This window comes from Labeo rohita, chromosome 3 (genome assembly GCF_022985175.1).
Source record: "Labeo rohita strain BAU-BD-2019 chromosome 3, IGBB_LRoh.1.0, whole genome shotgun sequence".
Taxonomy (NCBI): domain Eukaryota; kingdom Metazoa; phylum Chordata; class Actinopteri; order Cypriniformes; family Cyprinidae; genus Labeo; species Labeo rohita.
Window position 1 is genome coordinate 1,256,831 of NC_066871.1, and position 27,510 is coordinate 1,284,340.

The following is a 27,510-nucleotide window of genomic DNA, read 5'->3' on the forward strand; positions in this document are numbered from 1 at the left end:
AAATGTGTTAGAAGTGCAATAGTCCATATTATCTGCAGTACACATGCATGTGTTTTGAGACGTACCTGTGCCCAGGTGAGAGTTTTGTCAGTCAAGTGATAGTGGACCATCCCCTGGTGTTCATCCTTCAGTAAACTTCCTGTGAAAGCCATCAGGTGAAAGTTATAAAACCTGACAAACTGTCTAGTGGAAATGCAAAGCTGTGCATTTAGATACCTGGGAAGGTGCTTTCAATGAAGTCTTTAAAGAGCTGAAGGTCCATCTCCTCTAACTCCGTCTCCACACGGACCTTCGCCAGCAGCGTGTATCCGCTCCCAAACTTGCTCTTTAGGTGCTGTGGGCTGCCTAGACATTTAAACTGGCCATTCACCATGACAGCCAGTCGGGTGCACAGTGCCTCGCATTCTTCCATACTGGAGAGAGAGAATGAGATAGTTTGCTTCTTTTCATTACCTATTCATATCTGCATTAGTCAGGTGGTGTGTGGCTGACCTGTGTGAGGTTATGATGATGGCTTTGCCAGACTCTCTGGTGCGTGTAATTGCATCCCAAAGCAGCCGTCTGGCCACGGGGTCCATGCCGGTGGACGGCTCGTCCAGGAAGATCACGGGCGGCCCTCCGATTAGAGCCATGCCTGCACTCAGCTTCCTCTTATTGCCGCCACTGTATGAGATCCAAAAGACAACTCAGAATATGCAGTAACAAACAAATGATTTAAAGGGGTCCTATTATGCTCTTTTACGAAGTCTTGATTTTGTTTTGGGGGTGCACTAGAACATGCTTTCATGCTTAGTGGTTTGAAAAACGCATTAGTTTTAACATAATTTACATTATTACAATACATTTCTTCCAGCCTGGCACATAAGGCTCAATTAGTTCCGGGTTTAATGAAGGCCGCCTTCCAAAAACCTAAATCTGTTGTGATTGGTTAGCTCTCCCACTGCGTTGCGATTGGCAGTGTTTCAGTACTGCCACGCCCCTTGTCAAAGAAGCAAGTTCTGTGTACAACTGTTAGCGCAAGCTAGATTAAAGTGATTCTTACGTTTTAAATATGGATATTTTTCTTACAAAAAGCATCGATTCGCTACAGGAGCCGTGTGAGGCACTTTTTATTATGGATGGATGCACTTTATTAGACTTGTTTTGGACTGATGAACAGAAACACCTGTCAATGTTGTTCTAAAGCTTGGGAGTGCAAGGATAAATTTTAATATAACTCCGATTGCATTCGTCTGAAAAAAGGAAGTCATATACACCTGCATGCATGGAGGGCGAGTAAATGATACTCTACAGTAGTGTTGGGTCCTATCATCAGCCTGCGAGATCACCAATACATGATATTATCATGCTAATATATTTAATTATTTACATACTTAGTTTCATTGCCTGAAACAAGCTCCGGCATAAGGCTAAAAGCAGCCTAACATTATCAAAGAACATCATCACTTGTTAGCCTAGCCTATTCTAGTGCAAATTTATGCATTTTAAAAAATACTTGTGTTATAAGTGAAGCTATCTACACTGTATGATGAATAAATCTCTTACCACACACGTCTGTGGCGCGTTACGGCTCCAACGCGGCAACCAAAGTAGATCAGTTAGGCTAATCCCCCACCTCGTCCCTACCCTCCCTCCAACAATTCGAATTTCCGTGGGTGGGATTTAATTTAATGATATTCTAATTGACCGCTTTGTCACATCATTGTATGCAGAAAACAAACGTTGTAGTCCAAAGGAGCCGTTCATTGTAGTTCTTGAAAAGGGATTTTTTAAAAACAAAATATCTCCTTTTGGAGTGGACTTTGAGATTTGTAACTTTGTAGATCTTTTTTATGCCCAAACATACACACCACACACGGACTAAAATTCAAGAAGTGAAAAAGCATAATAGCACCCCTTTAACTTCTGACATTTAGAGTCTTCCTACTGCATGTGTTTTCTTACACGTCAGTAAACTAGTTCATTATATATCATATTAACATCACATTTAACGTCACATTTAACATCTAACCATCAAACCTAATCATCTAACATCCATATCATATTTAACTACCCACGAATCATATCTAACCATCCATGAATCATATATAATTCGTTGGTGGTTATATATAACCTTCAAATCATATCTAACCACCCACGACTCATACCATGCACAAATCATATCTAACCACCCACGGATCATATCTAACCACCCACTAATCATATTTAACCATCCATTATTCATCTTAACATCCACAAATCATAACTATCTACAAATCAAATCTAGCCACCCATGAATCATATCTTAATACCCATAAATCATATCTATCTACAAATCATATCTAACCATCCATTAATCATATCTTAACATCCAGAAATCATATCTAACTATCTACAAATCATATCTAACCATCTACAAACCATATCTAACCACCCATGAATCATATCTATCCACAAATCATATCTAACCATCTACAAATCATATCTAAACACCCATGAATCATCCTTCACATTCATTAATCATATCTAACATCCATATATCATATTAATCAATCCATTTATCCCATCTAACATCTATATCTAACCACCCACAGATCATATCTAACCACCCATGAATCATATCTTACCACCCACAAATCATATTTAACTATCCACAAATAATATCCAACCACCCACAAATCATATCTAACCATCTACAAATCATCCTTCACATTCATCAATCATATATAACATCCATATATCATATTTATAAATCCATTTATCTCATCTAACATCCATATATCATATGTAACCATGACCATAAAATTTAATAGGTCATAATTTCTAACCATCTATGAATCATATCTAACCACCCACAAATCATATCTAACCATCCATGGATCATATCTAACCACCTACAAATCATATTAAATATCATATTAACCACCCGTTAAATATCTCTATCCATCCAGTCATATCTATCCAGCTCTGATATCTAGCTCTCATCTATCCATCAAACCTAATCATCCATCATAACTAACCACCCATAAATCATATGTAACATTCATATATCATATTTAACCATCTATTCATCATATCTAACCATTATCTAACATCAAACTTAATCATTCATTGTATCTAACCATCCATTTATCACATCTAACTTTTATATATCACATATAACACATCTAACCATAAACCCTAATCATCCTTCATATGTAACCATTCATCAGTCATATTTAATAATACATATATTATATTTATCAGTCAATTTCTCCCATCTAACCATCTATATTTCATATCTACCCTTATATAACCATCAAATCTAATCAGTCATCAATCATAACAAACCACTGATCAACCATCCATCCATCTTCCTTCTCTTGGGTTTCATGTTCATACCTGTAGCTGCGAACAAGTTTGTCAGCGTGAGGTTCGAGCAGCAGCGAACGCAGGACGTTTTCTACACAAGCTGTGACATATTTCTCTGGGATGCCCCTCAGTCTGGCATACATGCTCAGGGTTTCCCTCCCTGTCATGTGATCTAGCACCGCGTCAAACTGGGGACAGTAGCCAATTCTTTGCTGCACCTGAAGTGAAGACATATTTAATACTGTTAAACCATGCACTTATACCAACTATGATTAAAAAATAGGAAAAAAACTAAATATCTCTCATTCCTAAATATTAATTTCCAATGCATGAAATGACAATACGAGATAACAAAATGCTCAACCTTTTTCACATCTCGGAGGATGCTGTAGCCGTCAATAAAGGCATCTCCTGAAGTTATGCTTTCGTCTCCCGTCAGCATTTTGAATGTCGTAGTCTTCCCTGCTCCATTAAATCCCAGTAAACCAAAGCACTCGCCCTTCCCAACGGCCAAAGACAAACGGTCCACCGCTAACAGCGACGGCCCACCTGAATATACCTAGTGAAACACAACCACAGAAAAAAATATCTCAAAATAGCAGAAAGCTATAAAAAGAACCTTAAACAAATTATTCCGAAGTGACTTAGAGATTTTAACAGATTTTCTGCATGTTTTATAGACTTTGGCCAATAGGTGGTGCCACTCTACTGGTTTTGATACAGTGGAACCTGCATGTCAATTCATTAAAGCATTGCAAACACAATCTTAGCATGTTCTAAAGATGATCTGATGTAATTATTTGAAGAAATGCTTGAATGTATAGAGAGAAATTGAAACTTAAACACATTAACACTGTAGTTTGGAGCCAAACAATCTAATGTGAACAACGTACCTTGCTGAGCTCCTGTAGTATAAGCGGGCTGCCCACCATTGACTCAACCACTGGCTGGCACTCCAAAACTCTCTTCCTCTCCTCCGCAACATCTCTGTCCTCGGGTTGAAGAGCTTCTTCTGCCAACAGCAAAACCTGACAAAAACACACACCCACAGCCGTGATTATTAGCATCCAAATCAATGAAACAGCAGCACTATATCCTGTCTTTTCTTTCCTCTCCCACCTTCTTGCGTCTCCTGCAGAGGTTGAATAGTATGTGGATGCACCGGAGCTCAATCAAGAAGAGCAGGGCGATGAAGACGACACCCTGCAGGGACATTGCCACCAGGAAACGGCCCACTCCGGGCTCATCCATGGAGAAGTAGTTCAGTTGATATGTGATGTCTGCAGATGACCAGCAAAAATGACAATGAGAATGACAACACAGTCCAGATTAAGAGCGCCACATGATGCTAATCGCTCATGCTCGCACAGCTAGCTGTTCAGTGACGTCAGTCATGATAACGATATCAGCGGTGTTGATTGAGATTTCATTTTTGGCAATATTCAAAAGGTTAACCAGCTAGCGCTGCGGGTCTTGTAGCTCCATCGAGACAACAAACACAGCAGATGATTTAATCAGTATAGACACGCACACACGCTATCCTATTGCAGAAAAACAAAAAATCAATTTCCAGGGCTTCACATTTTCATAAGCGAAATGAAACTCAGCAGGAAAGCACATTTAATCCACCGCAATTAAATGACAGGAAAAAAGTTACTTAAAATTTTTCATATCTTAAAATCTATCCGTCTATACATTATGTCTAATCATCTATCCGTGATATCTAACCATCCATTCCATCTAATCTATATAATAAATAATCATCTATACATCGTATCTAACATCTGCACATCATATCTAACCATATATTCTTCATAGTTAACCATAATCCATCATTTTTAACCATCATATATAACCATTCATCCATCATTTCTAACCATCCATTCTTCATAGTTAACATCCATCATATCTAACCATGCATTCCATCTAATCTATATCATATATAATCATCTATACATCATATCTAACATCTACACATCATATCTAACCATCTATTCTTCAGTTAATTATAATCCATCATACCTACATAATCTATATAACCATCTAACATATATAACATTCATTCATCATTTCTAACAACCACTCCTCATAGTTAACATCCATATCTAACATCCATCCCATCTAATCTATATCATATTTAACCATGTATACATAATTTCTATCTACACATCTTTTCTAACATCTATACATCATATATAACCGTCTATACATAATTTCTAACCATCCATTCTTCATATTTAACCATAATTCATCATATCTAACCATCTACAACTAACCATTCATCCATCATTTCTAACATCCATTCTTCATAGTTACCCATAATCCATCATATCTGACATCCATCCATCCATCATTTTTAACCATCTATCATATCTATTCATCCATTCTTCATAGTTAACATTCAACATATCATATCTATATAATACTTAACCATCTATACATCATATATAACCATCAATGCATCATATCTAACTATCCATCATCATATCCAACCATCCATTCCATTATATTTAGCCATTTATATCATATCCAACCATCTATCATATCTAACCATCAATTCTTCATAGTTAACCATCATATCTAACCAACCATCCATCAAATCCAACCATCTATCAATCCATCATATTGAATCATCCATCATCACATCTAACCAATAATTCCATTATATCTAACCATCTATATCATAAACTACCCATCCATCATATCTAACCACCCATTCTATTACATAAAACCACCTATCATATCTAATCTATACATGTCTAACCACCCATCCATCATACTGTATCTAACCATCCATCCTTCATAGTTAACCATCATATCTAAACAACCATCCATCCATCATACACAACCATCTTTCCATTATGTATAACTATCTATCATATCTAAACAACAATCCATCAAATCAAACCATCTATCACACCACACACATTCCATTATCTGAAACCATCATCATATCTATCTAATCATCTATACATCCTATCCAACGATCCATCCAACATATCTAACCATCATTTCTTCATAATAAACCATCATATCTAACCAACCATCCATCCATCCATCATACATAACATAATCTTATTAAATATAACTATCCATCACATCTAAACAACAATCCATCAAATCCAAATTATTCCATCATACTAAACCATCCATTATCACATCTAACCAATAATTCCACTATACATCTAACCATCTACATCACATTAAACTACCCATCCATCATAATGTATCTAACCATCCATTCTTCATAATTAACCATCATATCTAAACAACCATCCATCCATCCATCATACACACCCATCTTTCCGTTATCCATCATATCTAATCAACAATCCATCAAATCCAACATCTATCAATTCATCATAACTAATCATCCATCCATCACATCCAACCAATAATTCCATTATATCTAACCATCTATCAAATTTAACCACCCATCATATCTAATCAACCATTCCACTGTCTAAAACCACCATCATATCTAATCATCTATACATCATATGTAACGATCCATCCAACATATGTAACCATCCATTCTTCATATCTAACCGTCCATCTATCATACCATTATATCTAATCATCCATCCATCATGTGTCAGCACTGAAAATGAAAATTCAGCATGATACAGCACAATCACAGCTAATCAGAACTAATTTTGATGTTCAACCTGTAGCTACCTGAAGCTGGATTTTTGACCAATGAGGACACAGCTACTCAGCACAATACCTGAAACGGCACTGATCAGAACTGACCTAGCAAGAGCTCATGGTTTTCAGTGCAGGTGCTTTTTCATGCCAGTTATCAGATACTCACTGTAGTACTTGCAAATGTACTCAGCAACGACGCTGGAGGTGCAGAAGGTGATGATCTCATAGTTCTGGTAGAACTCGCTGAAGGACATGCCTAAGCAGTAATTCGGGAAGATCAAGAAGATCTTATCCAGGAGGTGAGACAGGTCCACCAGCTTCAGATCTGAGGGAAGACAACCAGAAGAACACAAGGTGTGTGAACAGACACTCTAGCAAGTATTGAAATGCAAGTGTGGATGTTAATGTGCACGTCTCACCAGGTATGGTCATGATGGTGACCGCGAGGAAGGTGGCTGTGCCGCTGAGGATGTTAAAGATGGTGAGGCGCGTGTAGGCGGTGGCGGCCGTGGAGAACAGGAAGCTGAGCAGGTACATGAGGGGAATCACCGCCCAGCCATATAGAAGCAGCAAAAGCAGAACATCCACCAGGTGGTTTTCAGCCACAAATGCTTTTACTGAAAACGCTCGGAAGACCACCTAGAAAAACAAATCGCCCTCATATATCCGGGTTTTCCAAATGACAGGTGCTGAGGGAACTTTAGCTTATTTTAAGCCATATTGCGGCACCCTTGCAACTATGATGGGGCCTCAACCACTGACAGAACCTACACACTACATTCATACTGACCAGCATGAGCAGGCAGGGCAACAGGAAGTTGATGAGGTCCCACAGCAGGGCAGAGAACCAGAAGTTGGAGAGGTAGACCCCGCTGACCTGCTGCACATGCTTGGACTTTACTGATCGCTCAGAGACGAGCAGCAGTGCAAAGGTGCTGGCTAAAGACGCCATGCCGTACATGAGGTTTATGGCAATGGCGAAGCCTGTCTGACCCCTGCAGAGACAAAAATGAGGTTGAAAGTCCAACTAAATGACTAGGTGTCCCAAGTTAACTCCACTTAGGGTTCTGGGTTTGTTTTGACGGCTTAAAGGATTACTTCACTTCCTGATAATGTACTCACCCCTATGTCATCCAAGATGTTCATGTCTTTCTTTCTTCAGTCCAAAAGAAAATTAAGGTTTTTGAGAAAAACATTCCAGGATTTTTCTCCATATAGTGGACTTCAAAAGGTTCAAATTGCAGTTTCAATGCAGTGTCAAAGAGCTCTACATGATCCCAGCCGAGGAATAAGTGTCTTATTAGGAATAAGTGTCGAAACGATCAGTCATTTTCTAAAAAAAAATAAAATAAAAAAATAATACTTCTAACCACAATACTTGTCTTGCATTATGTAATCATGTTGGAAAGGTCACGCACGGTTCTTCTTCGTCTGTGTACTCCGATTCAAAAAGTTCAACATCGCCCTTTTTTTGTAAAGGCCGTTTGATTTTCTTTGCACGTCGGTACTTCTGTCTGACCTTTCCAACGTGACTACATAATGCATGAAGTTGAGCTAGTGCAAGATGAGCATTTGTGGTTAAAAAAAGTATATAAATTTAAATTTTTCGCTAAATAACATCCTTATTCCCCGGCTGGGATCATGTAGAGCCCTTTGAAGCTGCACTGAAACTGCAATTTGAGCCTTTAACCAGTTGGCTCCCATTGAATTCCACTATATTGAGAAAAATTCTGGAATGTTTAAATCAAAAACCTTAATTTATTTTCAGCTGAAGAAAGAAAGACATGAGCACCTTTTATTCTGATGAACTAATCCTTTAAGGAGTCAAAACAACTCAAAATTGATCGGTGCCTGAAAAAATAAATGGTTTTGCCTGTATTGTTTTATCTTAAAGAAGTTCACTTCCAGAACAAAAATTTACAGACAATTTACTCACCCCCTTGTCATCCAAGATGTTCATGTCTTTCTTCAGTCATAAAGAAAGTATGTTTTCTGAGGAAAACATTTCAAGATTTCTCTCCATATAACGGACTTCTATGGTGCCCCCAAGTTTGAACTTCCAAAATGCAGTTTGAATCCAGCTCTAAAAAGGCTCTAAACAATCCCAGCCGAGGAAGAAGGGTCTTATCTAGTGAAACGACTGGTTATTTTCTTTAAAAAATTGACAATTTATATACTTTTTAACCTTAAAAAAAAGTTAGGGTATGTCGAAAGACTCCTGTCTCATTTTCTCCTCCAACTTCAAAATCGCCCTTTATCGCTGCAGAATTACCAACCCAGTGTTTACAAAGTGGACATGCAAAGAAGATCAAACACCCTTATCAAAAAAGGTAAAACAGCGGTGTAGGATGATATTGAAGTTTGAGAAGAAAATGAGATGGGAGTTTTTCAACATAGTTCCTGCAGAGCTAGACAAGATGAGCATTTGAGGTTAAAAAGTATATAAATTGTCAATTTGCTTCGAAAATTGTTTTGCTAGATAAGACTCTTATTCCTTGGCTGGGATCGTTTAGAGCCATTTGAAGCTGCATTTAAACTACATTTTGGAAGTTCAAACTTGGGGGCACCATTGAAGTCCACTATATGGAGAAAAAACCTGAAATGTTTTCCTCAAGAAACATAATTTCTTTACGACTGAAGAAAGACAGACACGAACATCTTGGATGACAAGGGGGTGAGTACATTATCTGTAAATTTTATTTCTGGAAGTGAACATCTCCTTTAAAATGAAAACATAGTTTGGCAAGCACCACAAAACTCTCAAAGACGATACATACTCAGAAAGCTGGCTCTGGGCCGTCTCGGACATGTTGCGGGGCATGGGGTAATTTCCAGTCTGGATGGAGGCGTCGGGTCCGGCTAGTAACTTGAAGAGCGCGTTGTCGACCAGCATGAGCGCAGTAGCGGGGGTGTGATAGCCCTGGTTGTTGAAGTAGCCAATGACATCAGTGGTCTTCCTTGATCGGCTCCTGAAAGCCGCGCCCACCACGCAGTGCTCGTTAAAAGCTCCGCCCTCCCTCATGGCATTATAAAGCACGTATTCTGACAAATCTGATCAGACAAATGGCAGGTTAGGATGCTGTTGAGGCAGCTATTGTTTAATGATGCATTTGTTTATTTTTTTACCTGTTATATTAGTGGCAGCTATGGCATTCTGGGAAGGCAGCTGTGCGGCGTAGATCTCAGCCAGAGCTGAAGCCAACGGCCCAGTGTTGGCGTCTACAGCCACGGGTACACGAGTAGGTCCATACTGTTTCAGCGCCAGGCGGAGCTGGGGCGTGATGTGGCTCCCAGGGAGGCTGCGGGCCACTACGAGGGCCATCACGGTGAAAATGAGCGGCACCAGAAACTGAGCCACCATCACTTTCCAGTTGCGCCAGCTGTAGAGCGCCCTCTTCAGGAACATAGCGTAGAACTGCTGCATATAGAGCCTGGCCTGAGGTTGAACACATGCAGAAAATAATACAAAATAAATATCTAATATCTAAACTTAATAAATTTTATTTTTTTTTTAATAAATGAATTACGTTCTTTTAAACTTTCCTTTTAAAGAATCCTGAAAAAATGTATGTATCACTGTTTCCACAAAACTATGAAGCAGCATAACCATTTTTAAAGTTGATAATAATTAGAAAGGTTTCTTGAGCATCAAATCATCATATTTGAATGATTTCTGAAGGATCACGTGACACTGAAGACTGGAGTAATGATGCTGAAAATTCAGCTTTACCATCACTGGAATCAATTACATTTTAAAATATATTCAAATAGTAAACAGTTATTTTAAACTATAATCATATTTCACATTTTTCAGCGTTTTACTGTATTTTTGATCAAATAAATGCAGCCTTGGTGAGCATAAGACTTTCAAATAAATAAATGAATAAATAAATATACACAAAATTGTAACTTATTTTACAAACAGTAAAACAAATGACTACACAAAAGTCTGACACTCAGGAAATAATCCATCATAAAGCTATTGGATGAAAATAGTTCAGCATAAATATATTTCTTTAATTTATGAAAATATATAAAAACATAAACAAAGAAATAAATCAATCAATAAAAAGTACCAAAAAAATGCGATACTGGCATTTTAAGTTTTCTTTTTAAATTTTATTTAATATATATATATATATTTTTTGTTTGTTTGTTTGTTTTTTGTTTTGTTTTGCAAAATAATTTACTTATTTTGCAAAACAAAACAAATTACGAAATAACTCAAATAACTTTCTTTCATTTATAAATAAATAAATACATAAAACCCTGTTAGCCATATTGGCATTTAATTTTTTTTTTTTTTTCCATTTTTTATTATGTAGTTTTTTATATCAGTTTTATTTTATACATACACACACACACACACACACACATATACATTGACTATTAACATTTATTTGATCTCCTGAAATGGATGAACACCATTTTATGAAGGCAATTTTTAACAATTTTCAAGACTTATTTTGATATTCTTGAGGAAAGAATACTGGAAAACTTTGTGGCATTTGGAGGTGGTAGAAATAATAATATAGAAATAATATACTAAATAGATATGACAATATTTTTGACCATGTGAATAGTGTTTGTCTATCCAAGTAGTCGGACAGTCAAAAGAGTACACAAGTCTCAATAATATTCTTAATCTTTCAGTCTCAGTCAGTCAAGATTTTTATTCAGCTGTTTTAGGTTCACAACTAAGAAAAGTTATAGCACCCCATTTCTAAAAGTACAAGAAGTCACTGACCCCAGTGTTGAGTTTGATGTTGGAGCCGTCCTCTGAGATCATAGTGCCGCTGTCTGTGAAATCCGTCACGTCCGTCATGCCGCTGATGCTGCTGGAGTCGTCCATGGTCCAGTCATGTGACCGCCGCTCATGCTGGTACTGCAGAGCCGGAAGCTGAATGGCCTGAATATCCAGACTGGAGTCCACGAGCTTCCCGACCCTGAGAGCGTAAGCACAAAGAAACGCACGCTTACATAAAAGATGACACATACATGAGGATCTGCGTGAAAGAAAGTGGCCGTTACTGGGACACAGCTGGGCGGCCATTGTACGTGCCTACACAAAAGCACTTACGTAAAATGTAGAAGGGTCCAGAAAAAAGACACTGAGCGGGAGATAGCATTGAACCTGTCAATCTGTGCCTCGTCCTACAGCTAATGGCAGTTCAAAGTAGGACAGAGCTCTCCAAAAGCATTACGAAAAATGTTGTGGAGATGGAAAAAGGAGCGGTGGTTAAAAATGCTCTTGGGAAATGACACACTAGAGACTGAACATGTTTCTGCAGGGTGTTTTCAGAGCAGAGGTCTGTAATTTAGTCCTGCAAAATCACACTTCTCAGTTCCCCGTAGAGTTAAGAAGTCCTGCAAATCAATTCTTTGGAAAGAATCGGTTCGTATATCAAATTCAGTTGTTAAAGTGCTAGCAGCAGACCTTTTTTTCTGAAAGAGCATTTAAAAGCGTGATTTTAGATTGGATACGGTCAGTGTTAAACTCTTTCTCAGGGTTTACAAAAAGGCTGCTTAAATAGTTTTGTTTTTTTCCAGCAGTGCTTTTTCAAATCAATTTCAAGCTTTTTACATTTCGGCAAACACGCTAATGTAGTTTTATTGGTACTGATACACTGTGCAAACATGAAAAGCCATCATCTGTGCTGTGTGATTTAATTTATGCTAATATTAATGTGTTAATGCATTTCCCTTTGTTTGTGACATTATTGAAAAGAAAACACAGCTTTGGAGCAACTGTGAGATTTAAAATGAGAGTGAGACAGTGTTGTTATTGTTAATTAAAGCTTGAAACTATTAAAAAAAAAAAAATGTTCCTCACTGAAATAACACTAAAATAAAACAAAATTTGATAAAAATCCTAAAAGAATTAGAGATGCCTTGGCAACTAACTGAAAAAAGTTTAAGTTGAAGTGAGAAAAATCACTAAATTTAGATTAAAAAATAAAAAATGTAAGCTATATATAAATATAGCTTTAAAAAATAATATAAATTCCAAAAGCAAAAAAAAAATAAAAATTAATAATACACTAAATAATTTAGCTTATGCTAAAATTTAAATTAAAATTAAAAATAAAATATGATAGGGCTGTCAAACAATTAATCGCATACAAAATACAAGTTTGAGTTTGCCTAATATGTGTGTACTGTGCGTAATTAATATATATATATATATATATATATACATATATATATATATATATATATATATATATATAAAAATATAAATACACACAAATTACTGTACACTTTTAAGAGAAATATGCTATTTATCTACAAAATATTGTTATTTAGATATAATATCAATTTTATAAAAATTATAATAAATACATGTACATGAATGTGCTTGTATTTATATATACATAATAATTACACACAATACACACACATATATTAGGCAAATTCAAACTTTTATTTTGTATGCGATTAATCACAATTAATCGTTTGACAGCCCTAGGTTAAACACTATAATAGTATAGTAATAGTAAAAATAATACTTAAATAATACAGCTACAAAAAAAATAAAACTCTCTGGAGATTCTTCATTATTTGTGGTGGTCTTGTGATCAAGTACCTGAGAAAAACCTCCTCCATGGTGGTAACGGACGCCCCATAGCTGGCGATGCCCAACTCGTCTCGATTCATCTCCAGCTCAGCAAATAGCAGCTCAAATCTGCGTAGAGACACAAGAATTTATAAACTCAAACCTGAACATGTTTTGTTCATTTTCATTTCATTTTTATCAGTTCAACAAAAATGCAAACTTATTCTAATGTCACTCAAAACCTGTATGAAGTATATTATTAATAAGCTATATTAGAAGTCTGTGATAGTGTTAAGTAGTTGATAGTGTTATAAATCCAGAGTGTAAAACATAAAATCTAATGGAGTATTTTATATGTTTATGGTACTTTTTGTCCTTTTTTTTGGAGCTTGAAACTGCTGGTCATAAACCCAATTCTGATCAACTTTATAAAACACTTCTGAACTCAATGCAATGTTATTTTTGCACCACTGAGATACAATTATAGTTTTTGGTAACATTTTTGAATGTTTTCATTTTAAAGTTTTAGTAAATTTGTTTTGTCATTTTTATCCAATTATGTATTTTTTGATTTATATATTATTTTTGCAAAGCAAAGCATCACTATTACTATTCTGTTTGGGAATGATGGGAAGGTTATTCACTAAACTTTGGTGCATAACTCATCTTGCACCGTTTGTCATGTTAATCGTGTTAGAATGTTGCTAGCATCATGCTAACACCTGTTAACAACTTGCTAATCATCTTGGCATGTTGCTAGCATCATTATAATGCTAACATCTTGTTAAAAACATGCCAGCATCATGCTAACACAATTTGCATGTTTTTAACATGAAATTACATGATTAGGGTTAGTATTAGTGCCTTCTTTAGATCTAGTTGTTATTATTATTTTAACATATGTTTGTTTTTAAAGTTATTTATTTATTTTATTTTGAATTTTTTTTCTTACAGTCATGGCCAAAAATATCGGCACCCTTGTAATTCTGTCAGAAAATGCAACCCTTCTCTTAGAAAATTGTTGCAGTTGCAAATGTTTTGGTACTCACGTTTATTTATTTTTATTTATTAACACAAAAAACAGAGAAGAAAAGTCAAATCTGATGCAGTTCCACACAGAACCCAACAAATGCACTGGACAAAATTATTGGCACCCTTAACTTAATATTTGGAAAAAATAACTGAGATCAGTCACTTCCTGTAACCATGAATGAGTTTCTTACACCTCTCTACTGGAATTTTGGATCACTCTTCTTTTGCAAACTGCCTCCAGGTCATTCAGATTTGAAGGATGTCTTCTCCCAACTGCTGTTTTGAGATCTCTCCACAGGGGTTCTATGGGATTCAGATCTGGACTCATCGCTGGCCATTTCAGAACTCTACAGTCTCTAACTCTACGCTTTGTTTGTAACCATTTCTGAGTGCTGTTTGAAGTGTGTTTCGGGAAGACCCATGACCTCTGGTGGAGACGCAGTTTTCTGACACTGGCCACTACGTTGTGCCCCAAAATTCTTTGGTAATCATCAGATTTCATGAGAACGTTCACACAGTCAAGGCATCCAGTGCCAGAAGCAGCAAAGCAACCCCAAAACATCTTTGAACCTCCACCATGTTTGACTGTAGGGACTGTGTTCTTTTCTTAGAAGACCTCATTTCTTTTTCTGTAAACAGTGCCATGATGTCCTTTACCCAATAGCTCTATTTTTGTCTCATCTGTCCACAGTGTTGTACCCTGTGTCTGCAGATCAGCCTGAATTTGTTTGGAGGGTTAATCAGGGTTCTTTATCTTCCATTTGAACAATCCTTTGTTGTAATTTTTCAGTAATTTTGCTCTTCCGTCCACATCCAGGGAGGTTAGCTACAGTGCCAAGGGCTGTTAACCTCTTGATGGTATTGCGCACAGTGGACACAGGAACATTAAGATCTCTGGAGATGGACTTGTAGCCTTGAGATTGTCCATGATTTTCCACAATTTTTTTCTCTCAAATCCACAGACAACTCTTTACACTTCTTTCTTTTCTCCATGCTCAGTGTGACACACAACACAAAGGTTGAGTCAACTTTTCTCCATTTTAACTGGTTGCAAGTGTGATTACTATATTGCCACACCTGTTACTTGCCACAGGTGTGTCTAAATACAAATTACAGGAGTATCACATGCTTGAAAAGCAATTATTTCTTACAATTTTGACAAGGTGGTAATCATTTTGTCCAGTCCATTTTTGAGTTCTGTTTTTTTGTGTTGTTGCAGTGCGAACAAAAACAATAAGCATGTGAATACCAAAAAACAGAATTGCAAGGGTGCCGATATTTTTGGCCATGGCTATAGATTTCATATATTATCTATTTGATATTTTTTTTTTATTTCTGTTAATGTTTATTATTCGTGCTCTCAATCTATTTTAATTTTGCAATAATTTCGCAATCTTTAAATTAATGTAGAAACAACATAAAGACAGCATTTTTAAAATATTAGTTAAATATTTTTTTAGAACTGAAGGTGGCTGATGTCTCTAGAAAATTGTTCTTTTTTTCCTAATATTTGGAAACCATTGACTGTAGACATTAAACATTACAGTATAATTGAGAGGTATCAATTTTAACATTTATTAGACTATATACAGAAATTGAATAAAGTTATCAAACACAAAATACTAAATTAAATAGAGATGAATCCTTGTAGCTACAAAAGTTCTGGATTTCCTCTTTTTTTTCTATTGTTTCTAGATTAACAGACATCACAGCAGCTGGGTTAATAGCTTATTTGGCTGCTATTACTTTAAGATGTTTTTAACTGGAAAAATTAAATAACCTGTGTTTTGACAGCACTATTTATTATTTTGCTAGCAAATAAAAAAGTGTTTTTCTTCTCAGTTTAATTCTAGTTAACATACCTCTAATTCCATTAAAATATTTGGTATACTTCAACAAACATAAACATAATAAATTACATAAATTCACTTTTGAGGTGAACTATTTCTTTCAAGAAGTGCTTTTAGCATGTTTTTCTCTCACAGACGGTGGATTCGAGAGTCGGAGAGGAGAAACACACATGTCTGATGAACAGAGCAGACTGTTGTTTTGAGACCTTCACTAAAAAACAGATCAATGGGTAAATTTAGTCCGTCTGTTGCTACGGCAGCTCACAAAAACCAGACTCAAGATATCTAGATACATCAAACCATTTTTTCATATTTACAGGAGTTACTGATTAAGGCAATGATGATGAGACATTGACATATGCATTCCTGTTAAACAAGTCTAATATGTAAATCAGATGTTTTTGTAGTATGCAGCATTGTTCACACTATGCAAACATCTACACGCACTGAATAACTGGATGACCTACTGCTTTTGCCAAATGTGTAGCATACAAAAGAGTACATTGCATGAAAAATAACATATCCACAATGCAATGTACCTGACTTGACTCATTATTCAATCAGATGCAAAACTGGATTAAAAATGCAAAATTGCTCTGTCTGAAAAAGTAATGATATGCAACACAGATAAAGTGATAATGTTGCTTACTGCTGTTTGAAATGCACTGCATAATGCATATGCTTTCACTATTTGAGAAGAAGTGCACAGTATACTGTGCAGTAGACATGTAAATTTAGTACTGTCTTACCTGCTGGTGCTCTCTTTAGGCAGTATGTATGAGAGTTCAGCGCCTGCACTGCTCTCTAGAGTGGCGTCGGGCACGTACATGTGCACTAGACGGGTGATCTCTGACACGTTGCAAAACGCATCTTTTACTATAACCATGTGGTAACCAGCACCTGTGAGAAAAACAAGACTAAATCAGATAAATATTTTTTGAGACCATTAGCTAGAAGCAAACTTCTGGAGCAAAACACTATTTTTAAAGGGGCCATGAACTGCATTTTTAAAAAATTATTTCACAATGTTCTCTCAGGTCCACTTATCATTTTTGCATCAAAAAACATCAGAATTTAGCAGTAATGGGCTATCGGGTGTCCTGCTTTTGACCCTCTCTGCAGAACAGCCTGTTTTTATAAGCGAAGCGCATTCAAGTAAATGGAAGTAAATGCCAACTGCTATGACTGGTGAACAGTTTCACAAATTAAAATATGATGTACCCTGAAAACAGGGTTATTTTGTAGGGATGTGACGAGATCTCGTGGCAGCGTGAAAAGCACGTTTTGTCGCTGCCCATGTTAATGAATCAGAGGGTCGGAGTAAATGTGAACGCAGAAAGAGCAACACAAACAGTCTTTTCAACCATATTATAATCATTATTTCTGTGTTAGAGACATTTAAATAATGAAAGTACTGGGATAAAAGTTTATAGTTTGGGTATAAACACTTATTGTCTACAGTAGTGATCAAAACGAAAGTATCTTAACATGTGCATCTCAATAAATTAGAATGTTGTGGAAAAGTTAATTTATTTCAGTAATTCAACTCAAATTGTGAAATTTGTGTATTAAATAAATTCAATGCACACAGACTATAGTAGTAGTTTAAGTCTTTGGTTCTTTTAATTGTGATGATTTTGGCTCACATTTAACAACAAAAAAAAACACCAATACCAAGACCAATAAAAAACATTTTTAGTGAATTGTTGGCCTTCTGGAAAGGATGTTCATTTACTGAATATGTACTCAATACTTGGTAGGGGATACTTTTGCTTTAATTACTGCCTGGAGCGTGGGCGTGGAATGGAGGTGATCAGTCTGTGGCACTGCTGAGGTGGTATGGAAGCCCAGGTTTCTTTGACAGTGGCCTTCAGCGCATCTGCATTTTTTGGTCTCTTGTTTCTCATTTTCCTATTGACAATACCCCATAGAGAATCTGCAGGTCTGGTGAGTTTGCTGGCCAGTCAAGCACACCAACACCATGGTCATTTAACCAACTTTTGGTGCTTTTGGCAGTGTGAGCAGGTGCCAAATCCTGCTGGAAAATGAAATCAGCATCTTTAAAAAGCTGGTCAGCAGAAGGAAGCATGAAGTGCTCTAAAATTTCTTAGCAAACCGGTACAGTGACTTTGGTTTTCAAAAAACACAGTGGACAAATACCAGCAGATGACATTGCACCCCAAATCATCACAGACTGTGGAAACTTAACACTGGACTTCAAGCAACTTGGGCTATGAGCTTCTCCACCCTTCCTCCAGACTCTAGGACCTTGGTTTCCAAATGAAATACAAAACTTGCTCTCATCTGAAAAGAGGACTTTGGACCACTGGGCAACAGTCTATTTCTTCTTCTCCTTAGCCCAGGTAAGATGCCTCTGACATTGTCTGTGGTTCAGGAGTGGCTTAACAAGAGGAATATGACAACTGTAGCCAAACTCCTTGACACGTCTGTGTGTGGTGGCTCTTGATGCCTTGACCCCAGTCACAGTCCATTCCTTGTGAAGTTCACCCAAATTCTTGAATCGATTTTGCTTGACAAGCCTCTCAAGGCTGCAGTTCTCTCGGTTGGTTGTGCATCTTTTTCTTCCACACTTTTTCCTTCCACTCAACTTTCTGTTAACATGCTTGGATACAGCACTCTGTGAACAGCCAGCTTCTTTGGAAATGAATTTTTGTGGCTTACCCTCCTTGTGAAGGGTGTCATTGATTTGTCTTCTGGATAACTGTCAGATCACTAGTCTTCCCCATGATTGTGTAGCCTAGTGAACCAAACTGAGAGACCATTTTGAGGGCTCAGGAAACCTCTGTAGGTGTTTTGATTTGATTAGCTGATTGGCGTGTCACCATATTCTAATTTGTTGAGATATTGAATTGGTGGGTGTTTGTTAAATGTGAGCCAAAATCATCACAGTTAAAAGAACCAAAGACTTAAACTACTTCAGTCTGTGTGCACTGAATTTATTTAATACATGAGTTTCACAATTTGAGTTGAATTACTGAAATAAATGAACTTTTCCACAACATTCTAATTTATTGAGATGCACCTGTATATGTTTTTAAAAGACTTAAGCAATGAACAGTTTGTCAGAACCACTAGTAAATTACGTTATTTTGTTTAGTTTTCTAATCTTTTTTTCTCCAGAATTGTGAGAGAATCATGGTCTCCAATTTATTAAAAACAACTGGGATTCTCAATTTATCCAGAATCGTGAAGCTCTTGTTTAAATGTTATTACTGCATATAATTCATTAAATTGGAAGTTTAATTTCATAAAGTTCAAAATGCACTTTTGAAAAGTTTAAAAATCTTGTCTCGCCTCGTTTTCGTGAACCCAGTCTCATGTCTCGTCTCGTCTCATGGGATAAGTGTCTCGTCACACCCCTATTTATTTGGGTTAAAAGCGTGTCAATATTCTGTACATATCAAACAATCTGGAACAGACGATGCACAACCTGTCTAAAGACAACAGAAATGTAATCTAAGATTTAAAACGTAATCTTCTGCATAAACAGAACCCGCTCCTGTCATGATCTTGCAGCACTCTCACCATATTTGTTCTTGAGGAAGAGCGGCGAGCCGCAGCACTGGAGCTCTCCGCTAGCCATGATGGCGATCCGATCTCCCAGCAGGTCGGCCTCGTCCATGAAGTGCGTGGTCAGCAGGATGGTACGTCCGCGCTTCTCGCCCTGCAGCAGGTCCCAGGTGGCCCGGCGGGCTGAGGGGTCCATTCCTGAGGTGGGCTCGTCCAGCATCACCACCTACAGGGAAATAATCAAAAGCACATGGGCTGTGTTAGCATTTGAGTGGCTAACACTAATTGGAAACCTTTACGTACTGATGGAAAATCCAACCTGGACTTAACATGGAAATTAAATGAACAGAATGCTCAAGCTGCCTGACCTTTGAGTCTCCAATTAAAGCAATGCCGATGGAAAGCTTCCTTTTCATGCCACCAGAGAGGGTCTTGGATCTTGCATGGCGTTTATCCTCCAAATTCAAGATTCGAAGGATGCGGTCCACCTCTCCAGGGATCTTTTCACGAGGATAACCCTTCAGCTGCGAAGAAGAAACAACATATATAAAGATCCATCTCAATGCTGAATACAGTGCAACAATTGGGCTCTGGAAGTAAAAATCCTATTCATTTTCTCCGTAGGGTGATTGTTTTTTAACAATAACTTAAAAACTACTAGAGACAGATCTACTGTGAGCTGCAAGGTTCTTAATCGACAGTGTATGCTTTTGTTAAAGTCATCAGCACACATTATTTGAACTTATTTTTTAAATAATCATGTTTAACAGTGGAATTTCTTGTGAAAAACTTGTTTTTTATTTGATTTTCATCACAATGCTTCATGGGAAATCCTTTAACTACAGTCTTCTTTGTATTTTTATCCAGTTTTCAAATAGTTTTTTTGCTTCAAATCAAAGTTTGTAACACTTTGATTCACCTCATAGGTGGCAGTAAACTACTAAAACTACAACTAAAACTAAAACAAAAACCATTTATATAAATTTTTAACTGAAATAAAATAAACTTTAACGGAAATAAAATAAGTCTATATATTTTTTGCCAAAGCAACATTTATATTTTTAGTTTGTTTGACTCGATGAATTAAAATAACTACAACTGAAACTGAAATAAAAATCATATAGACGAATAACAAAAACATAAAATTGTATAAAATTAAACTTCAACTAAAACCATAAAAAACTTTTGTTACTTGAAATAAACTTGAAATTAAATAAAATAATAACATTTCTCATTTTCATTTAGTCTAACTTGATGTACTAAAATAACTAAAACTGAAATGAAAATTAATAAAAACCATGTAGACACAGAGAAACAAAAAAACTAATAAAAATAATAAAAACACAACAAATTTACTCAAATTTAAAATTAAAATAAAAAACTGAAAAACAAAACAAAAATACATAAATAAACACTATAATAGTGGCAGCTGGTTAGTGCGGTTGACAGCTTTCAACTCTTTAATGAAGTCTTTTTAAAAACCCATATGGGAAAAATGAATAGGAACCTACACTACCAGTCAAAAGTTTTTGAGATTTTTAATGTTTTTTTGAAAAAAAAAAAAAAAACAACAAAAACAACTGTAAAATCTGTAAATATTTGTACTTTTTAAAATAACTGTTTTCTATATGTATATTTTAAAATGTAATTTATTCCTGTGATTTTAAAGCTGATTTTTCAGCATTATTACTCCAGTCACACGATCCTTCAGAAATTATTCAAATATTCTGATTTCCTACTTAAAAACATTTATTATTATTATTATTATTATTTTTAAGTTGAAAACAGCTGAGTACATTTTCTTTTTGTTTGATAAATAGAAAGATTAGAAGAACAGCATTTATCTGAAATAAAAATCCAAGCTTTTAAATGGCCTAGTGTATAATGTTACAAAAGCTTTTTATTTCAGATGAATGCTGAATTTTACATCTTTTTATTCATCAAAGAATCCTGAAAAAAATGTACTAAACTGTTATAAATATTGATAATAATACTAATACTGATAAATGTTTCTTAAACAGCAAATCAGCATATTAGAATGATTTCTGAAGGATCATGTGACTGTAGTAATGATGTAGAAAATGTAGCTTTGATCAAAGGAATAAATTACATTTTAAAATATATTCAAATAGAAAACAAGTACTTTACATACTACAAATATTTTACAATATTACTGCATTTGTTGTACTGTGGATCAAATAAATGCAGACTTGGTGAGCATAAGAGACTTCTTTAAACACATTAAAAATCTTACTGTTCAAATACTTTTGACTGGTAGTGTATGTCACTGATAATGTGGGTGGGAAAAAAAAGAAAAATGGATAACATACAGCATGATCACAGAGTTGGGTATTTTATAGGCGTCATCGATCTGTGTCTACCTGTGTGTAGAAGAGCAGGTGTTCTCTGACGGTGAGGTTATCGAAGAGCACGTCGTGCTGCGGACACAGACCCAGACTGCGGCGGATCAGAGCCATATCCTGACATATGTCGTAACCGTTAATGTACGCACGGCCACTGCTAGGTGGGAAAAGGCCTGAGAATGAAAAGAAAAAGGGAGTTTGAATGGTGCAAAGAAGCGATCAACTCTGACTGACCTCCGTTATCACTGTTTACAGTTACAGCTGAATCAATGGTGTAGCTGCTAGCTATAAGAGATAACATTTAAATTGACTTAGCAAGAAAGAACGTGTGCGATCAGAGGGTTGTGTTAAGTTAATCAATTTAGTCTATAGAACATAATATAGATATGATTCATAAAACTACATTGCGGTGTTCATGTAACACTCACCTGTCAGCATTGATAGTGTGGTGGTCTTGCCCGCTCCGTTGTGACCCAGCAGGACAGTGATCTGGCCTTCGAACATGTTGAGCGTTAAATCCCTCACCGCCTCCTTTGTCTTATTTCCCACTTTGAACACCTGCGGCAGAAGGATCCACATGTTTACTTTCTCCAACCATTTCTATAGGAGATCCATGTCTCCATTATACTGACTTTGCACACACAGAGTCCACCATCTGTCCCCTATGAATCTAATGTTTTTAAAGCAAAACACCATGCATCGGGTACCTTCGCCAAATGTTTGATCTTGACCCCCGAGACCAGTCCAGCTGGCTCCTCTTCGATAAACTCGCCCTTCGACACCTTCTCGGCCTCCTCCTCGTCCTCCTTCTCCTTCAGCAAGGCCACACGAGGGCTGCTGCACCAGTATGAGGGCTGAGAGCAGATGAGAGAGAAATAACACGACACCATAATGGATAAATGTTCCCCACTGGTTTCATAAACATTCGCATAATGTTCCTTCTCATAAAATGTAAATGAGCAAAAAGACCCATTCACATTAAGAATGATAATTATAAGATAATGAAAACTATATAAGTGGATTCCGGTTGGTAGTCAACGTTTTTATCGTTCATCAGCTAGAAAAAAAAAAGGAAAAAATCCAATATTCTCTTAAAGGGATAGTTCACCCAAAAATGAAAACTCTGTCATTAATTACTCACCCTCACGTCGTTTTTAAACCCGTAAGACCTTCGTTCATCTTCAAAACACAAATAAAGATATTTTTGATGAAATCCGAGAGCTTTGTGACCCTGCATAGACAGCAATGCAACTGACACATTCAAGGCCCAGAAAGGCAGTAAGGACATCGTTAAAATAGTCCATGTGACATCAGGGATTCAACCATAATTTTATGAAGCTACAAGAATACTTATATATATACTTAATATGTGCGAGAAGAAAACACAAATAATGACTTTATGTAACGATTTCTACTTTTCCACGTCAGTTTGTGATGGGTGTTCGTTTGATGCTCGTAGCTTCACAACATTAAAGTTAACCCACTGTTGTCACATGGACTATTTTAACAATATCCTTACTGCCTTTCTGGGCCTTGAACGTGTCAGTTGTGTTGCTGTCTATGCAAAAATATCTTAAAGGAAAAATCCACTTTCAAAACAAAGATTCACATATAATTTACTCACCCCCTCGTCATCCAAGATGTTCATGTCTGTCTTTCTTCAGTCGTAAAGAAATTATGTTTTTTGAGGAAAACATTTCAGCATTTTTCTCCATATAATGGACTGATACGGTGCCCTGAGTTTGAACTTCCAAAATGCAGTTTAAATGCGGCTTCAAACGATCCCAAATGCGGTTGTAAACGATCCCAGCCGAGGAAGAAGGGTCTTATCTAGTGAAACGATCAGTGATTTTCATAGAAATAATACAATTTATATACTTTTTAATGCCAAGCGCTCGTCTTGTCTTACTCTACCCGGACTGTTTTTGTTTAGGTTCAAGACAGTTAGGGTATGTCAAAAAACTCCCATCTCATGTTCTCCCTCAGCTTTAAAATCATCCTATATCGCTGTTTTACCTTTTTTGTTGAGGGTGTTTGATCTTCTTTGCATGTTTACTTTGCAAACACTGGGTGAGTACTTCTGCAGCGATGCAGGATGATTTTGAAACTATTTTTTTGAAGTTGAGGGAGAAAATACGATGGGAGTTTTTCGACATACCCTAACTGTCTTGAGCCAGAATACAGAGTTCAGGGAGAGCAAGACGAAATGAGCGTTTGAGATTAAAAAGTATTTAAATTGTATTTTTTAAACTGCATTTCGGAAGTTCAAAATCGGGGCACCATATCAGTCCATTATATGAAGAAAAATGCAGAAATGTTTTCCTCAAAAAACATAATTTCTTTACGACTGAAGAATGACAGACATGAACATCTTGGATGACGAGGGGGTGAGTACATTATATGTGAATCTTTGTTTTGAAAGTGGACTTCTCCTTTAAGATATTTTTGATGAAATCCGAGAGCTTTCTGACCCTGCATACACAGCAACACAACTGACACGTTCAAGGCCCAGAAAGGCAGTAAGGACATTGTTAAAATAGTCCATGTGACAACAGTAGGTTACATACAGTGTATTTTTGGCTATTGCTACAAATATACCCGTGCTGCTAAAGACTGGTTTTGGGGTCCAGCATCACGTTTAAGAAATATAAAGACTTCTAGTAGTTTCATCTTATTTTAATGCTTGTTTTGCATTATGTTAAGTCATTTTGAAGCCTCCTTCAAAGTTGCTAAGGCCCCCAGGTAGATACACACCAGGTTAAGTTAAGATGAATCTCTTTAACAGGCTGCAAGACCTGATGTACCATTCATCATGTCCATAAAACAAACTGTGTCAGAGATATAGTTAAAGTTGTAACTGTCAACAACAGTAATAGTGATGCTTGCCTTATAAAACACCACTAAAATCATACTAAGTTACTAATTAAGTGTAAAAAACTCCAGTGATAACTTTCACAGATAAGCTCAAAAACCAGATTATTCGCTATGTTACACTATGTATGCAAGAGCATTTGTGTATTGAGTCAAAGGTGTGACCCCGAAGGCCATTGTTTCTTATCACTTTCACTCCGACGGGGTCTTTATTGGCGCCCTGTTGATAAGCCTGTTTGCAAACACAAGCATTGACGCAGCAAGTGTCCTACACATACAATAGCTCTGTGCAAATCACGTCAATGTTCTTCATCTCCTCCCTCGTCATGCCCTGTATGTCTGGAGATAAGGCTGCGCATGCACTTCCTGACTCTTGATGACATAAGCACGGCGTTCCTAATGCTTCCCGTGTTTAAGGCGGCTGCCGGTCAGGAAAGACGCACAAGTTGCGCTAGTGCTGGTTCTCATTCTCTCGCGCTTTAAAAACTTCCCATGTGTGAACCGCTAATCTCTGCGACAAGTTCACAAGGCCAAAATAAACTATTGTGACCTGTTTCGCAAGAATACATGTGATGCGCACGAGGAACTTGGAGGATTGAGGAAATAATTGGTTAAAATAAACACTGCCATGGTCAAAAACATTGAAGGGAGTAGCACTTTTAAAGGCTGGATTCACAAAACTGTTTAGAACAAAATTCTGCTAATATGTATTAATATTTTCTAAGAATAAAGTTAAGAATATTTTGCACTGCCAGAAACAATCAGCCATGATGTGTGACTTTTGCTTATTATTTTTCTTTGCGTAAACCTTTCCAATTTATGCCAATTTATGAAATGTTCCTATGAATGATTTATAAAACATTCAAACATCTATATGCATAAAAAATGTAAATGTGTTTTGTTTTTTTTTCAGGAAATCACATTAATTAATTTCAGCAATGTAAATTATCCTAAAGCAGTTGCTCATTTGTGTAAATAATAATATTAATGCATATTTTGATTGTCTATTTATCTTTATATTTTAATAAATAAACTTTGCATGCTCTTTTTGCCTTTACAAAACCTGATATGCTGACGAAGGATGAAATTCGTGGAATTTAGGATCAAACCCAAACAAAAGACCATCCATCATGAGATCAGCATTTTTTTTTTAAATTTAGCCAGTTGCAAAAAAAAAAAAATTGCACAATTATTATGATGATTACATTACTTTTATATTATGCAATGTAAAAAGGCTAATAATATAATATGTTCTTAATAAATATATAATAAATATAATAAAAAAAAAAATTTGATGTTTTTAAGAAAATATTCTAGAACTAAAAAAAGTATATATTGTCATTATTTTAATATTTAATTAATAACTACTTAAATTAATTATATCATTAATTAAATTAATTCATTTTGTGTCTTTGTTGTTTGTTTAAAGGCTGAAAATACGTACGTTTTATCTGGTTGTTTGTTTAAAAATAAAAAAAAATATTCACAAACGTATATATATTGTCATTATTTCAATATTTATTTAATAATTAATTAATTAATTAGATAATTAATTCACTTATTTCATTTTGTGTTTCTTTAAAGGCTGAAAATACGTACTTTTTATTTGGTTGTTTGTTTAAAAAAAAAAAAAAAATTCACAAACATAAATTGTCAATATATTTTAATATTTAATTCATAATTAATTATATACATTTTATCTGGTTGTTTGTTTGAGAATAAAAATAAAATATTCACAAACATATATTGTCAACATATTTTAAGATTTAATTCATAATTTATTATATATTTAATGAAATTTAATTAATTCATTTCATATCTTTGTTGTTTGTTTAAGGCTGAAAATATATACGTTTTATCTGGTTGTTTGTTCGAAAATAAAAAAAACGTAACGTAGTATATACAAACGTATATATATTGTAATTATTTTAATATTTATTTAATAATTAATTAAATTAATTAGATAATTAATTCAATTATTTCATTTTGTGTTTGTTTAAAGGCAGAAAGAAAATACGTACCTTTTATTTGACTGTTTGTTTAAAAATAAAAATATTCACAAACATATATTTTTCCAATATTTTAATAATTAATTCAACTATATAATTATGAAATGTATTTAATGTCTTTGTTGTTTGTTTATATGCTGAAATTTCGTATGTTTTATCTGGCTGTTTGTTTGAAAATAAAGGAAAATGTTCAGAAACTTATATATTGTCATTATTTTAACATTTAATTAGTAATTAATTAAATTAATTATATGATTAAATACATTTATTTTATGTCTGTTGTTTGTTTAAATGCTGAAAAATATGTAAATTTTATCTGG

The 27,510-nt window shown here is 35.7% G+C and overlaps 1 protein-coding gene across 1 annotated transcript in view; it reads right to left on the reverse strand.

Annotated features, from left to right (window-relative positions):
• Nucleotides 1-27,510, reverse strand: part of abca3b (ATP-binding cassette, sub-family A (ABC1), member 3b) — a 61,129-nt gene that overhangs the window by 1,851 nt on the left and 31,768 nt on the right. The window contains exons 11-30 of the mRNA XM_051105682.1: nt 23,018-23,164; nt 22,739-22,868; nt 22,329-22,483; nt 20,316-20,471; nt 19,963-20,173; nt 17,166-17,316; nt 13,565-13,663; nt 11,726-11,924; nt 10,105-10,414; nt 9,756-10,029; nt 7,769-7,973; nt 7,398-7,617; nt 7,145-7,303; nt 4,450-4,610; nt 4,224-4,358; nt 3,695-3,889; nt 3,361-3,548; nt 493-663; nt 217-413; nt 66-139 (exon numbers count right to left, since the gene is read on the reverse strand). Of these exons, the coding sequence (XP_050961639.1) occupies nt 66-139; nt 217-413; nt 493-663; nt 3,361-3,548; nt 3,695-3,889; nt 4,224-4,358; nt 4,450-4,610; nt 7,145-7,303; nt 7,398-7,617; nt 7,769-7,973; nt 9,756-10,029; nt 10,105-10,414; nt 11,726-11,924; nt 13,565-13,663; nt 17,166-17,316; nt 19,963-20,173; nt 20,316-20,471; nt 22,329-22,483; nt 22,739-22,868; nt 23,018-23,164 (3,537 nt within the window). The remainder of the gene's footprint in view (nt 1-65; nt 140-216; nt 414-492; nt 664-3,360; nt 3,549-3,694; nt 3,890-4,223; nt 4,359-4,449; nt 4,611-7,144; nt 7,304-7,397; nt 7,618-7,768; nt 7,974-9,755; nt 10,030-10,104; nt 10,415-11,725; nt 11,925-13,564; nt 13,664-17,165; nt 17,317-19,962; nt 20,174-20,315; nt 20,472-22,328; nt 22,484-22,738; nt 22,869-23,017; nt 23,165-27,510) is intronic.